Source organism: Hyla sarda, chromosome 8 (genome assembly GCF_029499605.1).
Source record: "Hyla sarda isolate aHylSar1 chromosome 8, aHylSar1.hap1, whole genome shotgun sequence".
NCBI classification, from domain to species: domain Eukaryota; kingdom Metazoa; phylum Chordata; class Amphibia; order Anura; family Hylidae; genus Hyla; species Hyla sarda.
This window is the reverse complement of record NC_079196.1, coordinates 119,647,492-119,667,206: the sequence shown is the minus strand read 5'-3', so window position 1 is coordinate 119,667,206 and position 19,715 is coordinate 119,647,492. Positions and strand designations below refer to the sequence as shown.

General features: G+C 43.0%; 1 protein-coding gene across 1 annotated transcript in view; it reads right to left on the bottom strand.

The window, feature by feature from the left end:
• LOC130285299 (carboxypeptidase O-like) overlaps positions 1–19,715 on the bottom strand; it is a 188,439-nt gene that overhangs the window by 133,265 nt on the left and 35,459 nt on the right. Inside the window, exon 4 of the mRNA XM_056536655.1 lies at positions 2,941–3,065. Within this exon, the coding sequence (XP_056392630.1) occupies positions 2,941–3,065 (125 nt within the window). The remainder of the gene's footprint in view (positions 1–2,940; positions 3,066–19,715) is intronic.

Genomic DNA, 19,715 nt, shown 5'->3' with positions numbered 1-19,715 from the left:
GAACTGTTCCGCCATTAGCTCGATGTGCATGGAGCACTGTGTCACAAAACCACGACAGGACTTGGGATCACCCTCATATTTCTCAGGAAGGGACAGACGGAGCTTGGATCTCGTGGTAACTGCAGGAAGGGGAGGCAATACTGGAGCAGGAGGGGGCTGTGGCTGCTGCGTTTGTAGCTGGCCAGAAAGCAACTGCTGCATCATGACGGACAATTGGTTTAACTGCTGTGCCTGCTGAGCCAACTGCTGCGACTGGAAAGCCACGATGGTGGTGAGATCTGGGTCCTTGGGTAGAGGTACCCCAGCAGGATCCATGGCTGGATCTTGCTGTAATGACGCTGGATGTGGATCCACTAACATGTGTGGGTCATGACACGGGCCGTATCGGGGAGTGGAGTCTAAGGTGCCACTGGTCTTTACCAGAGCCCTCTGCAAGGCAGAATGGGCTTGCTGCGGCAGGTGACACCCAGGTCACTACCCCCGATACGACTCGACCACACAAGCAGCTGGGCGAGGCGACGTATAGTAGGATGAGGCAGAGATGAAGTCGGACTTAGCAGAAGGTCAAGGCAGGCGGCAAAGGTGCGTAGTCAAATAACATAGCGGAAGAGTCAAAACATGGGCTAGGCAAACAGACAAAGGGAATGAAGATCCGGCAGGGGAGCGTGGGAGGTGCAGGGACTTATAGAATAGTGTCAGGAGTTGCTCATAATTATGGGCGTACTGGCACTTTAAATTTTAGAGCTCCGGCTCGCGCACGCCCTAGGAGACGGGGACACGCTTGCTAGAGCTGAGAGGCTGTGGAGGAGGCAGCAGAGGACCGTGGTAAGTGACAGGCTGGGAGCGCAATGTGTTACACCCCCTTAACATTTCTATTCATTCACATTGGTTTTCTCCTATTCCTGACCCTTTTATTCCCAGAAGGTATGTACCTCTTTCTGTGAGAATTTAAAATATTTTTAATAGTCTCCCATTTAGTGTCAGTACTGTTGTTTTTGAGGAAATCCTCCCAATTTATATTGTTAAAGGGGTACTCCGGTGCTTACACATCTTATCCCCTATCCAAAGGATAGGGGATAAGATGCCTTATCGCGGGAGTCCCGCAGCTGGGGGCGCCCAGGATCATGCACGCGGCACTCCATTTGTAATCAGCGCCCGGAGCGGAGGTGTTCGTTCTGGGTCTGATTACGGTCGACCGCAGGGCCGGCGACATGTGACGTCACGCCTCCGCCCCCGTGTGACGTCATGTTCCACCCCTCAATGCAAGCCTACAGGAGGGGGCGTGACAGCTATCACGCCATGCTGATATGGAGTCATACATTTATTTTTATCAAGATATTCCAAAATAGCATCTCTTAGAAAACCCTCAAACAATTTACATACAACAGAGGTTAAACTAACAGGTCTATAATTCCCGGGGTCACCTTTTGTCCCCTTTTTAAATATTGGCACCACATTTGCCATGTGCCAGTCCTGGGGAACAGTCCCTGTTACTATAGAGTCCATGAATATTAAAAATAGGGGTCTGTCTATTACACTACTTAATAACTTTAGAATACGGGGGGTGTATGCTATCTGGACCTCGCAATTTGTCTATTTTGATTTTTTTGTAGGCAGCACTGTACTTCTTCCCGGGTTAGACAGGTGACCTGTAAAGGGGAGTTTACCTTGTCTCGTTGTATTTCACCTGGCATTTTCCTCGGTGAACACAGTGGAGAAGAATTTGTATAATGTATTTGCTTTTACCTGATCCCCGTTTATAATTTCTTCTTTATCATTTTTTAAAGGGCTTACACTTTCATTTTTGACCTTTTTGCTATTTATTTAGTTAAAAAAACATTTTGGGGTTAGTTTTAATCTCTTTGGCAATGAGTCTTTCTGTCTCTATTTTTGTGGCTTTTATCTGTTTTTTACATATGTTACATTTTTCTCTATAGCTTTTTAATGCTTTTTCACTGCCGTCCTCTTTTAGTAGTTTAAATGCTTTATTATTATCATTTATTGCCCCCTTAACGTTTTTATTCATCCATATTGGTTTTCATTTATTTCTGACCCTTTTATTCCCATAAGGTATATTCATTTTACAGTGAGAGTTTAAGATATTTTTAAAAGTCTCCCATTTAGTGTCAGTATTCTTGTTTTTGAGCACATTATCCCATTTTATATTGTTAAGGGCTTCTCTGAGTTGGTCAAACTTTGCCTTCCTAAAGTTCATTTTTTTTGTGGCCCCTCGAGAGATTCCCTTATTGAAGAACAAGTTATAATGTATTATATTATGATCATTATATTCAGACACAGTGTGTGGCAGTATTATATTCAGTGGTGGAGTTTGGGGAGCTGTTGTTTGTAGGGAGAACAGTGTGAGCTACAATGAGAAGCTTGTCTTGGTATAAAGGCTAAGGATACCAGACATCAAATGCTACAGAGGAGAGTAGCAAATTATCATAGTCTGTCCAAATCAAGAGGAAATGAAGAAATTACAGAAAAGAGGTCACTTGTGAGTCACTGCCATTTTGTCTATGTCCTAGCAGAGTTATAGTCACTTGAAAGGTCTTTTGCAACGTTTAAAACACTAACTCCCAGCTTATCCTTGCCCCCTAACCTGACTTAGTAGTTGTTTTTTTTAATTATTATTAGAGTAAAAGCAATTTTCTGTGGCACGCTACCTTGGGACAGCATAAAGTAGAGAAGCTACTGTTAAAAATGTATTCCTACACAACGTGAATAAGAAGATTGTGTAATTGCCATCAGGGAAGCAAATGAGGGAGTCTCACCACTGCATGTATGCAAGTAAGTTTCATTAAAGGGGTACTCCACTTGCCAGCCGGAACACTGGCCAGTGGAGTACCCCTTTAAATGCCTTTGGAATATTGGTATGTTAGATCCCATATAATTCCAGAAACAAAAACAAAAAAAAAAACAAGAACAAAACACACATACTGAAATAAAATCTTTTCTCGATGAAGGTTCTGTTTAGTATCATGTAGGCGAGGTGATGAAACCCGTAAATGTACTTCTCTTCCAGGGTAGATATCCTCTATGTGGCTTGGTTTCCACAAGTCGAACTGCAGTGAAACAGAATGCAATTATATCAACTTTCTGACCATAAACTATAGAGTAGGAACATCTTTAAAAACTTGCTTAGTTTTACTAAGACTAGACAGTCTAAGATTGTGCCACATGTGCCATATGAGGTGGCATAGTTAAAAAGAATCTGACAGCTGTTCAACTGCTCTACACCCGGTATACTGGGTAATAGTGCTGGTGAAGAGCTTTAAAATGAAGGGTAACTTACATTTTTATACAACAAAAATTGTGTAGCTCACTCAGCCAGGGCTGACTCGAGGTTAACTGGGTAGGTCTATACCCCACAGACCTAAAGGTATATGTAGAAAAAGGATGTATAACAACAAGTGTATACAAGAACCAGTCCTCTAGAGCCAGTAGAAATAAGAAATGAGAAACTAGGAAAGAAAAATAGAAAAGAGATGAAAATGGATGAAATGAAAAATTAAGAAATTCTAAAAATGATAAAAATAATACTCTAGTGAATTAAAAGATGGAAATTAGATATATATTCCTTAATAGTCCCGAATCAAAGTTGGAAACATAAAAAAGATATAACACATTTATTCATAATGTAATATACATCAGTGCAGGGCCCTTGCACGAGATGTATTACAACTGTTAAAAACATATACTAATAAAAAATATATAAAATGATGATATGCAAAATTATATATCACAATCAGCCACCTTTAAATGAATGTCAATTTGCTAAAGAAATAGTCTATAATAAAGTGATGTCCGTGCACCAGGTAATAATATATAGAGTGCCAGACTTGTTCACAATGTTTTAAAGGAGTTTCCGAAAACGCTGTACATACAGTGTGGTACCTGTAGTCCGCAACGGGATGTAGTTCACGCTGTCCTGCGGTAATGATGGCGCTCGGAGCTGGCACAGAGCTGCCTCCGGCCCAGAGGTGGTTGCTCCAGCGGTCCCGGCGGGGTACAGATGGGCACGGATCTGCGTCCGGCCGTAGCGTTTGCTGGATGGTATAAACAGGTAAGTGAGCTGGCGTCCTCGTGCTGGATCGCGCGCGCGATCCCAATAGTAATCCAAGATGAGGGTACTGCAGAGCTGCAGAGGGCTGTATCGTGGGTATCCGATAATGATAAAGGTGCTGATAGAAGTAGATAAAGATGGCAAACAGGGCTATACGCGTTTCAAGACAAAGGTCTCATTCTTCAGTAGCCAGAATTGCATAAATGTTTATACCATTTATACCTGTTTATACCATCCAGCAAACGCTACGGCCGGACGCAGATCCGTGCCCACCTGTACCCCGCCGGGACCGCTGGAGCAACCACCTCTGGGCCGGAGGCAGCTCTGTGCCAGCTCCGAGCACCATCATTACCGCAGGACAGCGTGAACTACATCCCGTTGCGGACTACAGGTACCACACTGTATGTACAGCGTTTTCGGAAACTCCTTTAAAACATTGTGAACAAGTCTGGCACTCTATATATCATTACCTGGTGCACGGACATCACTTTATTATAGACTATTTCTTTAGCAAATTGACATTCATTTAAAGGTGGCTGATTGTGATATATAATTTTGCATATCATCATTTTATATATTTTTTATTAGTATATGTTTTTAACAGTTGTAATACATCTCGTGCAAGGGCCCTGCACTGATGTATATTACATTATGAATAAATGTGTTATATCTTTTTTATGTTTCCAACTTTGATTCGGGACTATTAAGGAATATATATCTAATTTCCATCTTTTAATTCACTACAGTATTATTTTTATCATTTTTAGAATTTCTTAATTTTTCATTTCATCCATTTTCATCTCTTTTCTATTTTTCTTTCCTATTTTCTCATTTCTTATTTCTACTGGCTCTAGAGGACTGGTTCTTGTATACACTTGTTGTTATACATCCTTTTTCTAACTTACATTTTTACATTACGTATTTCCAATGTTCTGCCGTTACAAGGTCCTTGCCAGCGCACATTGGAGGTGGGGAGCCAGCTTTCGCAGCTCCCCTGCCTCATCATTATTCCGCCCCGGCCTGCCCCCTTCTGTGACATGAGAGCACAGGGGTTTGCTCCTCGCTACATCTGGCTTTCCTGCCTCCAATCTGCGCTGGAGCACAATGACAAGGACCTTGTAGCAGGCAAATTTTGGAGATACCTAACGTAAAAATGTAAGTTGCCCTTTATTTTAAAGATCTTCACCTGCACTAAAACGCAGTGTTTAGGGGTTTAGTGCAGGAGAACAGCTGTCAGATTCTCTTCAAATTCTTTTTTTTTTTTTATTTGGCACAATTAAGAAAAGAAAATACTGCACAGGGTGCAAAACAGGCAAAATTATTTTGAAAATTTGTGCCACAACACTTTTTTTTACAAATCTGGTGCAGACTACACACACCCATATGAGGGCTTGATTTTTGCATCACCAATTGTACTTTGTAATGACATCAATCATTTCTTAACAAAATCTAGGGCAAAACCAACAAATATATATATTTTGGGTGAAATTGGAAAAAAAATTCCATTTTGTAACTTTTGGGGGCGGCTGTTTCTACATTTTTGGTAAAAAGGACACCTTATCTTATTCTGTAGGTCCATTGGTCACAAGAATACCCAATTTATGTAGGTTTTATTTTATTTTACTACTTCAAAAAATATATAACTACTTGCAGCAAAATTAGTATGTTTAACCCCTTAAGGACCAGACCAATTTTCACTATGGGACCAGAGCGTTTTTTGCACATCTGACCACTTTCACTTTAAGCCTTAAAACTCTGGGATGCTTTTACCTTTCATTCTGATTCCGAGGAAGTTTTTGCGTGACATATTCTACTTTATGTTAGTGGTAGCATGTTGTTGATACTTGCATTATTTATTGGTGAAAAATTCCAAAATGTTATGAAAAAATAGAAAATTTAGCATTTTTCTAACTTTGAAGCTCTTTGCTTTTAAGGAAAATAAACATTCCAAATAAATTATATTTTGATTCACATATATAATATGTCTACTTTATATTTGCATCATAAATTTTACATGTTTTTACTTTTGGAAGACATCAGAGGGCTTCAAAGTTCAGCAGCAATTTTCCAATTTTTCACAAAATTTTCAAAATCGTAATTTTTCAGGGACCAGTTCAGTTTTGAAGTGGATTTGAGGGGTCTTCATATTAGAAATACCCCATAAATGACCCCATTATAAAAACTGCACCCCTTAAAGTATTCAAAATGACATTCAGTAAGTGTGTTAACCCTTTAGGTTTTTCACAGGAATAGCAGAAAAATTAAGGAGAAAATGCAAAATCTTCATTTTTTTACACTCGCATGTTCTTGTTGACCCAGTTTTTGAATTTTTACAAGGGGTAAAAGGAGAAAAATCCCCTCAAAATTTGTAATCCAATTTCTCTTGAGTAAGGAAATAGCTCATATGTGTATTTCAAGTGTTTGGCGGGCGCAGTAGAGGGCTCAGAAGGGAAGGAGCGTCAATGGGATTTTGGAGAGTGAGTTTTTCTGAAATGGTTTTTGGGGGGCATGTCACATTTAGGAAGCCCCTATGGTGTCAGAACAGCAGAAAACCCCCCACATGGCATAGCATTTTGGAAATTACACCCGTAATTACGCACGTAACAAGGGGTCCTGTGAGCCTTAACACCCCACAAGTGTTTCACGACTTTTCGTCAAAGTCGGATGTGTAAATGAAAAAAAAAATGTTTTCACTAAAGTGCAGTTTTTTCCCCAAATTTACCATTTTTATAAAGGGTAATGGGGGAAAATGCCCCCCAAAATTTGTAACCCCATCTCTTCTGAGTATGGAAATACCCCATGTTAGGACGTAAAATGCTCTGCGGGCGAACTACAATGCTCAGAAGAGAAGGAGTCACATTATACTTTTGGAAAGCAAATTTTGTTGAAATGTTTTTTCGGTGGCATGTCACATTTAGGAAGGTCCTCTGGTTTCAGAACAGCAAAAAAACAACAACATGGCATACCATTTTGGAAATTACACCCCTCAAGGAACACAACAAGGGGTACATTGAGCCTTCACACCTCACAGGTACTTCAAAACTTTTTGTTAAAGTTTGATGTGTAAATGAAAAAAAAATATTTTTCACAAAAATGCAGTTTTTTCCATAATTTTTACATTTTTACAAGGGGTAATAGGAGAACATTACCCCTAAGTTACCCCTAAAATTTGTCAAGTATGGAAATACCCCATGTGTGGACGTCAAGTGCTCTGCTGGCGCACTACAATGCTCAGAAGAGGAGGAGCACCATTGAGCTTATGGGAGAGAGAATTTGTTTGGAATGGAAGTCAGGGGCCATGTGAGTTTACAAAGCCCCTCGTGGTGCCAGAAGAGTGGACCCCCCCACATGTGACTCCATTTTGCAAACTAGACCCCTCGCAGAAACTAGACCCCTCTGATAAATCTTTGGAACAGTGGGCTGAGCAAATGAAAAATTACATTTTTCATTTTCACGGACCACTGTTCCAAAAATCTGTCAGACACCTGTGGGGTGTAAATGCTCACTGCACCCCTTATTACATTAAGTGAGGGGTGTAGTTTACAAAATGGGGTCACGTGTGGGGGGGTCCACTGTTCTGGCACCACGGGGGGCTTTGTAAACACACACGGCCTTCAATTCCAGACAAATTTTCTCTTCAAAAGCCCAATGGTGCTCCTTTTCTTCTGAGCATTGTAGTTCGCCCACAGAGCACTTTACATCCACATATGGGGTATTTTATTACTCAGAAGAAATGGGGTTACAAATTTAAGGGGGATTTATTCCAATTTTCCCTTGTGAAAATGAAAAATTTAAGGTAACACCAGCATTTTTGTGAAAAAAAATGTTTTCTTCATTTTCCCATCCAACTTTAACGAAAATTTGTGATCGGGGCTCCATACGTGTACTAGTGACAGGAAAGATTGCCTACATACCTATACAAGATCTTACCCTAGCATAGCGGTCTGAGTTGTGCCATAACCGCGCAATGAGGGCACACCTATAGAGGGCATGCACTATAGTAAAGGAATTAGATAAGGGAGGGTTGGGAGGGTTCCACAAACAACACGTGCTCCGCCCCTGTAGGAGAGGGGGAAGTTATATACACACGCCCCCACCTGTTCCCAAAAAGCCCCACCTGGAAGTGCAGGGAGCGATAATTACTTCCGCCCCTCGCACAAATACAGCCCATCAGGCTTTATACTTGTGATCGGGGCTCCATACGTGTACTAGTGACAGGAAAGATTGCCTACATACCTATACAAGATCTTACCCTAGCATTGCGGTCTGAGTTGTGCCATAACCGCGCAATGAGGGCACACCTATAGAGGGCAAAAAGCAACCATGCTAGGATGAATACAATTCCTGAAATAAAACATCCTACATCCAGCATCAATCTTCACATACCCAAAGTAGACTATACCTAGTGTGCTGAAAGAGTAGCCCTGACCAACTAGTGACTACTAGAGGTGGTAACCATACCTTTGAAACCGTGGTAGTAACATCCATCTGTAAAGAATCAATCTGAAAATAACCTTCCCTGCCAAATATACTAACTGAACTATACCTATCACCATCCCTACTTGTGACATTACTTCAAATGGACACGGAAAGGCTAACTTCATGGCAGGTCTGAAAAGCACCAATCCCCTGCTATTTAAGAGGCAAAAACTAAACTGACAGGTAAATGACAAGAAATACCTATCTACCTGATAGACCGTGTGGGTCATGTCGCATGACAAGGTTCACGAAGGCACCTTACCTGATTGAGACTGTAACAGACATACCTAACTAGCCACTGTACTGACCCAACTGGACTTGGAAGTGATGACCCATTGCAGATGACAGCTCCCTGCGAGAGCAACATATCTGTAGACGTGACCAGTGTTTAAGTGAACCATCATGTCTGTAGACCTGACAGGTCTTTGTGACACCGTCGTGCCTGAACCCGTCACAGGTCCCCGCGGAACCATCGAGCCTGTAGACATGACAGGTCTTTGTGAAATCATTGTTCCTGTAAACGTCACAGGTCTTTGTAAACCACTTTTTTTTTTTCTTCTCAAATACGTAAGTGTGAAATGCCATATTGAGATTGTATGCTATCTGAAACGTGTCAGATTACCTACATAACCATGTCAAATCAATTGCTCTGAAATGAGACAGCAGCAACCACGATTCAATCCCCGATCCTAAAGAAATGAGTCATGAAACTGTGTATTAAATGCACAATATATCTGCAACTAAATGCTGGCCCTCCTTAAAAGAGAACGTGCAATTATGCCGGATAGTTGAATCTGTGTACTATAACGAAATGATACCGTCATCGAGAAATACAACAGACGAGGTTGTATCTGACCTGAAAATGTGTCAGGTCATAACAAATATAACACACGACAAAATTGCTCTGAAAACGAGTCAGTAGCAACTGGCATTACCCCTTTTAACCTGAAGAGGAGTCAGGCAACAGGGTAACATCATGAGTATTCATGACAAGATACCTGTATGAAGCTGGCGTGTTGTTCTGAAGGCGTGTCAGTAACAAAGATGACCAATTGTGTCCAATACCCTAAGCAAATGATCTACCTCCCCTGTGTGCACCGCATGAAACATGTTAACCGTATGTAGGGCATAACCTGCTAACAGTATACCCAACTACAAGTCGCTACTCAATATGTTATTGCTCTGAGACATGTCTAACAATAACCTATGTGGTGCATCCCCCCCTGCAGACGTAGGAGGTTTAAGAATATGTGCACGATATATCTGCAATGAATGTAAGCACCATATGAATACTGTAATCGTGTATTGTAAATATATGTACAGCCAGAGGTGCAACTGCTATTCAACACTAGGAACGAATGCATATAACCTACCCGCATACAACTATGGTAGTATGCAACAAATGCTGTGTACTGGTGCATGTATCATACACAAGCTGGGAGCGTAAGTACCATGAAAACGCAAGGAATTTATGCTCTAACATCATTATGAGTACCGCATACATGCCTAGAAAATAAAGTGTAAACATATATCTAAAAAGATAGACAACGTGCAACTATGCCGGATAGTTGAATATGTCTACTATAAGTAACTGATAACGTGGTCATGAAATACCACGGAGGAGGCTGTATCTGTCCTGAGAACGTCTCAGGTCGTGACAATGAACCACAATGTAATTGCTCTGAAAATTTGTCGGTAGCAACCGACATTAACTCCTTAAGCTGAAGGAGTCAGGCAAATAGGGCAACATCCTAACAAAGCTGTATAAGCTTTCCGTATAAACACTATGCACGAATATGCAGTATGAAAGCTATGAGCATGAGTACAGTAAAGCTACGGGAGCATATGTGTAGTGTAGACTCTAAGGATGGAAATGCAGAAAAACTATTACCCATGTGCAGTACAACAAAATAAAGCTATGAACGTAACCAGACTATGAGCGTAATGGGCAACTATGCCAGATAGTTGAATCTGTGTACAATAACAAAATAACGCAATCGAGAAATACAACGGACGAGGTTGTATCTGACCTGAAAACGTGTCAGGTCATAACAAATACACCAACGACAAAATTGCTCTGAATACGAGTCAGTAGCAACCGACATTACCCCTTAACCTGAAGAGGAGTCAGGCAACAGGGTAACATTGTGAGTATTCCTGAAATTGGTTGCTCTGAATGTGAGCCAGTAACAACCGCGATTCAACCCCTGAAGGAACGAATTGAACAGCCGATTAGTGCCACTAAAATGATGACCACCCTTGAACGAGTACCTGTGCCGGATAGTTGAATATGTGTACTATAACTAACTGATAACGTAGTCGTGAAATACAACAGAGGAGGTTGTATCTGACCTGAGAACTTGTCAGGTCATGACAATAAACAACAATGCGATTGCTCTGAACGAGTCAGTAGCAACTGACATTGACCCCTTAACCTGAAGAGGAGTCAGGCAATAGGGCAACATCCTGACAAACCTGAGTGAACTTTCCGTATAAAAGACTATACACGAATACACAGAATGAATGCTATAAACATACGTACAGTAAAAGCTACGGGAGCATGTGTGTAGTGTAGACGCTATGGATGAACATGCAGAATAAATACCATTACCCATGTACAGTAAACGCTATGGATGTTAGTGCAGATAACATAACAGAATGAATGCTACATGTACACAGAATAAGTACTACAACGTGTCAGCATAATAATTACTACCATCGTATGTACAGAATGAATGCTACGAATGTCCGTGTAGTGTATTGCTACAATTCTATGTGCAATATACATGACGTGAACATGTCTGTGGTATGAATACAACGAGCGTGTATGTGGTATAAATGCTATGAGCGTATAGTGTTATGATACTATGAGCAGTATAATGCTATGAGTATACTTGCGGTATCAATGCTAAGAGCGTATGTGCCTGATGTAGGCCATGTGTATGTGTAGTATAAATGCTACAAGTACATGTGCAGTATAAGCATCGAGCATATGTGCTACGAATTAATATGTGGTATGACGCTATGAGGTATGAGTACTATGAGCAGTATAATGCTGTGAACATGCTATGAGCGCGTGGCCACAACTGCACGAAACAGCATGTCACTATGTGTGAGAACCATAGGAAACCTGCGTGTATGAATGCGGTGAACATGTGAACAACAAAACCATGACCGTGTAACCAATATAACTGCCATAAGCGTATTAACCCTGCGTGTATGAATGCGGTGAACGTGTGAACAACAAAACAATGACCGTGTAACCAATATAACTGCCATGAGCGTATGAACCCTGCGTGTATGAATGCGATGAACGTGTGAACAACAAAACCATAACCGTGTGACCAATGTAACTGCCATGAGCGTATGAAACCTGCGTGTATGAATGCGGTGAACGCATGAACAACAAAACCATGACCGTGCAACCAATACAACCGCCATGAGCGTATGAACCGTATGAACCCTGCGTGTATGAATGCGATGAACGTGCGAACAACAAAACCATAACCGTGTGACCAATATACCTGCCATGAGCGTATGAAACCTGCGTGTATGAATGCGGTGAACATGTGAACAACTTAAGAACCGTGAGAGTGTGACCACTATAACTGCCATGAGTGTATGAACCGTATAATTGCTATAGGCAGTATACTGCCGTAACCAGTATGAAATACCATTAACATATGAACCGAATGATACTTTGAGCGTATGAATCAGTGATAATTACGAGGTGTTTGATTGCCATGAACGTAACATGGTAGAAAGAACGTAAGACCATGAACATGCCAAGAATATGTGAACAGCATAAGTGCCAAGTTTGTGGACCATGTAAAACACCAGTGAGTGAGAGAATAACCATGAGGTGAACAGCATAAACGAGTTTGCCCAGTATAAATGCTGTGAATGTATCGTCAGTGAGTATATGTACCGTATATAATGATATTAGCACATGAAACTGTATACATACTATGCGCGTACGAGCAGTGTGCCATAAGCGTAACAAGACCATCTGCAGATTATTGCACCATAACTGTATATCATGTATACTATATTGTAACGAGACCATCTGCAGATTATTGCACCATAACTGTATATCATGTATACTATATTGTAACGAGACCATCTGCAGAGCACTGCACTATACCGTTATACAGTACATGTTATATTGTAATGAGACCCTTTGCAGAGCATTACACTGTACCGTATACTGCAAGGGCACCGTATACCCAGCAGAGCACCGCAGCACACAGCAAAAGTTATATTGAAACGACTCTTTGCAGAGCATTGCACCACACTGTATACAGCAAACGTTATATTGAAACAACCCTACGCAGAGCATTACACTATACTTTAGATTAACGACAGCAGACAAGCTGACAGGACCGCCTAACGAGGAATGGGCAGCTGCCGCAACCTGTCCCAAGAGCATAGACAATTGTAGCTGTGTGGCTGGCAGGCGGTCCACATGTCGCCATGAGGCAGCTAGCGGGCTGCGCGAAATGCTGAGGCCGCACCACCCCCAGCACCGATTTAACTCACCTGCTTGCCGCTCCTGGCCCCCACTACTGCTGCGGGCAGAGCCAGCCAGCACCATACCTGCCCAATATTACCTTATAATCAGAGTGAGACAGCATCCCCAGATAAGACAGCCAGCAGAGCTGCCAGGAATGCCGCGCCTGCACCCCCCAGACTCATGATCAGCGAGGCCTCCGCACCGTGAGCAGCAGCTCTGAAGATTTTTGTGGGAGATTCAAACACCAGCCTGCCACAGGAAGCAGAGATTCCACAAACGACACGTGCTCCGCCCCTGTAGGAGAGAGGGAAGTTATATACACACGCCCCCACCTGTTCCCAATAAGCCCCACCTGGAAGTGCAGGGAGCGATAATTACTTCCGCCCCTCGCACAAATACAGCCCATCAGGCTTTATACTTGTCAAACACCTGTGGAGTGTTAAGGCTCACTATACCCCTTGTTAAATTCCATGAGGGGTATAGTTTCCAAAATGGGGTCACATGTGGGTATTTATTTTTTTGCGTTTATGTGAGAACCGCTGTAAAATCAGCCACCCCTGTGCAAATCACCAATTTAGGCCTCAAATGTACATGGTGCGATCTCACTCCTGAGCCGCCTTTTTGGCCCGCAGAAAATTTTACGCCCACAAATGGGGTATTTCCATACTCAGGAGAAATTGCTTTACAAATTTTGGGGGTCTTTTTTTCCTTTTACCTCTTGAGAAAATAAAAAGTATGGAGCAACTCCAGTATGTTAGTGTAAAACTTTTTATTTTTTTACACTAACAGGCTGGTGTAGACCCCTATCTTTTCCTTTTCATAAGGGGTAAAAGGAGAAAATGCCTCCCAAAATTTGTAGTTCAATTTCTCCCGAGTATGGAAATACCCCATATGAGGACCTAAACTGTTTCTTTGAAACACGACAGGGCTCTGAAGTTAGAGAGCGCCATGTGCATTTGAGGACTACATAAGAGATTGCATAGGAGTGGACATAGGGGTATTCTACACCAGTGATTCCCAAACAGGGTGCCTCCAGCTGTTGCTAAACTCCCAGCATGCCTGAACAGTCAGTGGCGGTCCGGAAATGCTGGGAGTTGTTGTTTTGCAACAACTGGATGCTCCGTTTTGGAAACACTGCCATACAATACGTTTTTCATTTTTATTGGGGGTGACAGTGTAAGGAGGTGTATATATAGTGTTTTACCCTTTATTATGTTAGTGTAGTGTAGTCTAGTGTTTTTAGGTACATTTGCATGGGTGGAGGTTTACAGTGAGTTTTCCGCTAGGAGTTTGCACTGCGGCGAAAAATTTTCCACAGCTCATACTTGAAGCAGGAGACTCACTGTAAACCTGCCTGTGCGAATGTACCCTGTACATTGACATGGGGGGGGGGCAAACCTCCAGCTGTTTCAAAACTACAACTCCCAGCATGTACTGACAGACCGTGCATGCTGGGAGTTGTACTTCTGCAACAGCTGGAGGCACACTGGTTGGAAAACCTTCAGTTAGGTTCCGTTACTTAACTCAGTATTTTACAACCAGTGAGCCTCCAGCTGTTGGAAAACTACAACTCCCAGCATGTACTGATCGCGGAAGGGCATGCTGAGAGATGTAGTTATGCTACAGCTGGAGGTACGCAACAACAAATCCCAGCATGCCGAGACAGCTGTTTGCTGTTTGGGCATGCTGGGATTTGCAGTTTTGCAACATCTGGAGGGCTACAGATTAGAGACCACTGCACAGTGATCTCCAAACTGTAGCCCTCTAAATGTTGCAAAATTACAAATCCCAGCATGCACAGACAGCAAACTGCTGTGTGGGCATGCTAGGAGTTGTAGTTTTGCAAGATCCAGAGGGCTACACTTTAGAGACCACTGTATAGTGGTCTCAGACTGTAGCCCTCCAGATGTTGCTATGCAACCCACCGGCTTCCATAGGATCCAGTGAGCCATCCGCACGACATCGCCGCCCGTAGATAACCGTCGCCCGCAGCCTCCAGATGGGTAAGTGGATCTTCTGCTGCCAGTCCCCTTCGGTTTTCCGTTCTGCCCCATGTATTGTGGGTGGGCAGAACAGGGAAACCGAAAGTTAACCCACCCGCCCCCAATCTGTTATTGGTCGTCGCTTCTGGCGACCAATAGCACGGATAAGAGGGGTGTTACCCCTACCACCTCACTCCTACCCCTTCAAGGGGATCATGGGTGTCTTTGACAACCGCGATCCCCCTTATATTCTGGGTCACCAAAGACGCGCATGACCCGGAATCGGTGAAAATCCCTGGTGTGAATTCACCAGCGATATAAGTCGATCGCTGAAATGGGGGGTTTGATGACCGCCCTGGGCATTTGCGCGGGTTGCCTGCAGTCACCCAGGTCCAGTCCCTGCCCGGCGCATGGCAGGTACCAAAATTCCCATGAGCGTACAGGTACTCCCTTGGTCCTTAAGTACCAGGGAGCCAAGTTGTACACCCTTGGTCCTTAAGTCGTTAAAATTGTTATCTTCTGAGACCTATAACCTTTTTATTTTTTGTATACTGGGCTATATGAGGGCTCATTTTTTGACAGACAAAGAAATTCAAAAAGAAAAGAACTTCCTGGGGAGTATACAGCAACTGATAAGAACTGTAAGGATTAAGATTTTTAAATTGGAGTAATTTACAAATCTGTTTAACTTTTTGGCACCAGTTGATTTAAAAAAAGATTTCTACCGGAGTATCCCGGACGCAAGGTTGTACATGTACATTCTTGGTCCTGGACGGGTTAAAGCAGTCAGAGGCTGATGAGTAGGGGGAACCATATTATGCTAGCTCTAAATGGTATACTGGTGGTTGAAACAGGACGCGATCGGAGGTCTCCTTACCTTGCTCCGTCACATCCGATCGGCGTTTGATTGCTCCAAGCCTGAGCTATAGGCTTGAGCAATCGAGCCCCTATCTTGCTGATCCATGCAAAGCTATGGCTTTGCAGGAATCAGGGTAAAAGATCAGTGTGTGCAGTGCTATAGCCCCCTATGGGAGCTATAGCACAGTAAAAAAAAAAAATAATTAACCCCTTCCTTAATAAAAGTTCACCCTTTTCCCATAAGAAAAAAAAACAAAACTGTGTACATTAAAATAAACATATGTGGTATCGCCGCGTGCGGAGATATCCGAACTATAAAAATTTATTGTTAATTAAACCGCATGGTCAATGGCGTACTCACAAAAAAAATTCCAAAGTCCAAAATAGCGTATTTTTGGTCACTCAAACCGGCACGTAAGTGGAAAAATAAAAAAGTTATAGGGGTTAGAAGATGAGAATTTTTAACATAAATTTTCCTGCATGTGGTTAGGAATTTTTTCCCAAGTATGACAATATCCAACCTATATATAGGGTAGTCTTTTAACCATATGGACCTACAGAATAAAGATAAGATGTTATTTTTATCAAAAAATGCACTGTGTAGAAACAGAAGCCCCCAAAATTTACAAAATTACATTTTTTCTTAAATTTTGTCGCACAATGCATTTTTTTTCCGTTTCGCCGTGGGTTTTTGGGTAAAATGACTAATGTCACTACAAAGTAGAATTGGAAGGGCAAAATTTTTTAGATTTTTAGAAGGTGATGAGGAAAAAATGAAAATGCAAAAACGGAAAAACCCTGCGTCCTTAAGGGGTTAAAGTGGTTATTTAATTAAATCAGGATAAAAAATGGGGACAGTCCGAATGGCATCCATTGATATGGATGGTGCAGCTTAAAAGTTTTGAATCCGAACCGGATTCTTCGTCAGGCAGTGTAGGTTACAGTGAAAAAAGCGCCAGTTTTTAAATGTACAGGTAATGAAACTGCCGCCGGGTCAAGGGGTCAGGGAAAAGCGAGATGCATAGAGCACTTTGAAAAATATACACACAAAATGCATAGCACAACGCAATAATATGAGCAAGTATTAAAAACATAATTGGATTGAATATATTCCTACATGCGCTGGAAATTATTACTGATCCAGCAAAGTGATAATAGAAGAGATCGCTGGTTGTAACATAACAAGGGGATCACTTGTTACAATGTAGTAGAGCATCACAGATGGAAATCATTACTGATCCAGCGAAGTGATAGTAGAAGAGATCGCTGGTTGTAACATAACAAGGGGATCACTTGTTACATTGTAGTAGAGCATCACAGATGGAAATCATTACTGATCCAGCGAAGTGATAGTAGAAGAGATCGCTGGTTGTAACATACCAAGGGGATCACTTGTTACAATGTAGTAGAGCATCACAGATGGAAATCATTACTGATCCAGCGAAGTGATAGTAGAAGAGATCGCTGGTTGTAACATAACAAGGGGATCACTTGTTACAATGTAGTAGAGCATCACAGATGGAAATCATTACTGATCCAGCGAAGTGATAGTAGAAGAGATCGCTGGTTGTAACATAACAAGGGGATCACTTGTTACATTGTAGTAGAGCATTACAGATGGAAATCATTACTGATCCAGCGAAGTGATAATAGAAGAGATCGCTGGATGTAACATAGCAAGGGGATCACTTGTTACAATGTAGTAGAGCATCACAGATGGAAATCATTACTGATCCAGCGAAGTGATAATAGAAGAGATCGCTGGTTGTAACATAACAAGGGGATCACTTGGTACATTGTAGTAGAGCATCACAGATGGAAATCATTACTGATCCAGCGAAGTGATAGTAGAAGAGATCGCTGGTTGTAACATAACAAGGGGATCACCTGTTATAATGTAGTAGAGCATCACAGATGGAAATCATTACTGATCCAGCGAAGTGATAATAGAAGAGATCGCTGGTTGTAACATAACAAGGGGATCACTTGTTACAATGTAGTAGAGCATCACAGATGGAAATCATTACTGATCCAGCGAAGTGATAGTAGAAGAGATCGCTGGTTGTAACATAACAAGGGGATCACTTGTTACATTGTAGTAGAGCATTACAGATGGAAATCATTACTGATCCAGCGAAGTGATAGTAGAAGAGATCGCTGGTTGTAACATAACAAGGGGATCACCTGTTACAATGTAGTAGAGCATTACAGATGGAAATCATTACTGATCCAGCAAAGTGATAATAGAAGAGATCGCTGGATGTAACATAGCAAGGGGATCACTTGGTACATTGTAGTAGAGCATCACAGATGGAAATCATTACTGATCCAGCAAAGTGATAGTAGAAGAGATCGCTGGTTGTAACATAACAAGGGGATCACTTGTTACTGTCACGATGCCGGCTGGCAGGTAGTGGATCCTCTGTGCCAGAGAGGGATTGGCGTGGACCGTGCTAGTGGACCGGTTCTAAGCCACTACTGGTTTTCACCAGAGCCCGCCGCAAAGCGGGATGGTCTTGCTGCGGCGGTAGTGACCAGGTCGTATCCACTAGCAACGGCTCACCTCTCTGGCTGCTGAAGATAGGCGCGGTACAAGGGAGTAGGCAAAAGCAAGGTCGGACGTAGCAGAAGGTCGGGGCAGGCAGCAAGGATCGTAGTCAGGGGCAACGGCAGAAGGTCTGGAAACACAGGCAAGGAACACACAAGGAACGCTTTCACTGGCACTAAGGCAACAAGATCCGGCAAGGGAGTGCAGGGGAAGTGAGGTGATATAGGGAAGTGCACAGGTGAACACACTAATTGGGACCACTGCGCCAATCAGCGGCGCAGTGGCCCTTTAAATCGCAGAGACCCGGCGCGCGCGCGCCCTAGGGAGCGGGGCCGCGCGCGCCGGGACAGAACAGACGGAGAGCGAGTCAGGTAGGGGAGCCGGGGTGCGCATCGCGAGCGGGCGCTACCCGCATCGCGAATCGCATCCCGGCTGGCAGCGGAATCGCAGCGCCCCGGGTCAGAGGACGTGACCGGAGCGCTGCCGCGGGGAGAGTGAATCGAGCGCTCCGGGGAGGAGCGGGGACCCGGAGCGCTCGGCGTAACAGTACCCCCCCCCTTGGGTCTCCCCCTCTTCTTAGAGCCTGAGAACCTGAGGAGCAGACTTTTGTCTAGGATGTTGTCCTCAGGTTCCCAGGATCTCTCTTCAGGACCACAACCCTCCCAGTCCACTAAAAAAAAATTTTTCCCTCTGACCTTTTTGGCAGCTAAAATTTCTTTGACCGAGAAGATGTCCGAGGAGCCAGAAACAGGAGTGGGAGGAACAGATTTGGGAGAAAAACGGTTGAGGATGAGTGGTTTGAGAAGAGAGACGTGAAAGGCATTAGGGATACGAAGAGAGGGAGGAAGAAGAAGTTTATAAGAGACAGGATTAATTTGACACAAAATTTTGAAAGGACCAAGATAGCGTGGTCCCAACTTGTAGCTAGGGACACGGAAGCGGACATATTTAGCGGAGAGCCATACCTTGTCTCCAGGGGAAAAAACGGGGGGAGCTCTTCTTTTCTTATCCGCGAACTTCTTCATGCGTGATGAAGCCTGTAAGAGAGAATTTTGGGTCTCTCTCCATATGATGGAAAGGTCACGAGAAATTTCATCCACAGCGGGCAGACCAGAGGGCAAGGGAGTAGGGAGGGGGGGAAGAGGGTGACGGCCGTACACCACGAAAAATGGGGATTTGGAGGAAGACTCAGAGACCCTGAAGTTATACGAGAATTCGGCCCATGGGAGGAGATCTGCCCAGTCATCCTGGCGGGAGGAAACAAAATGT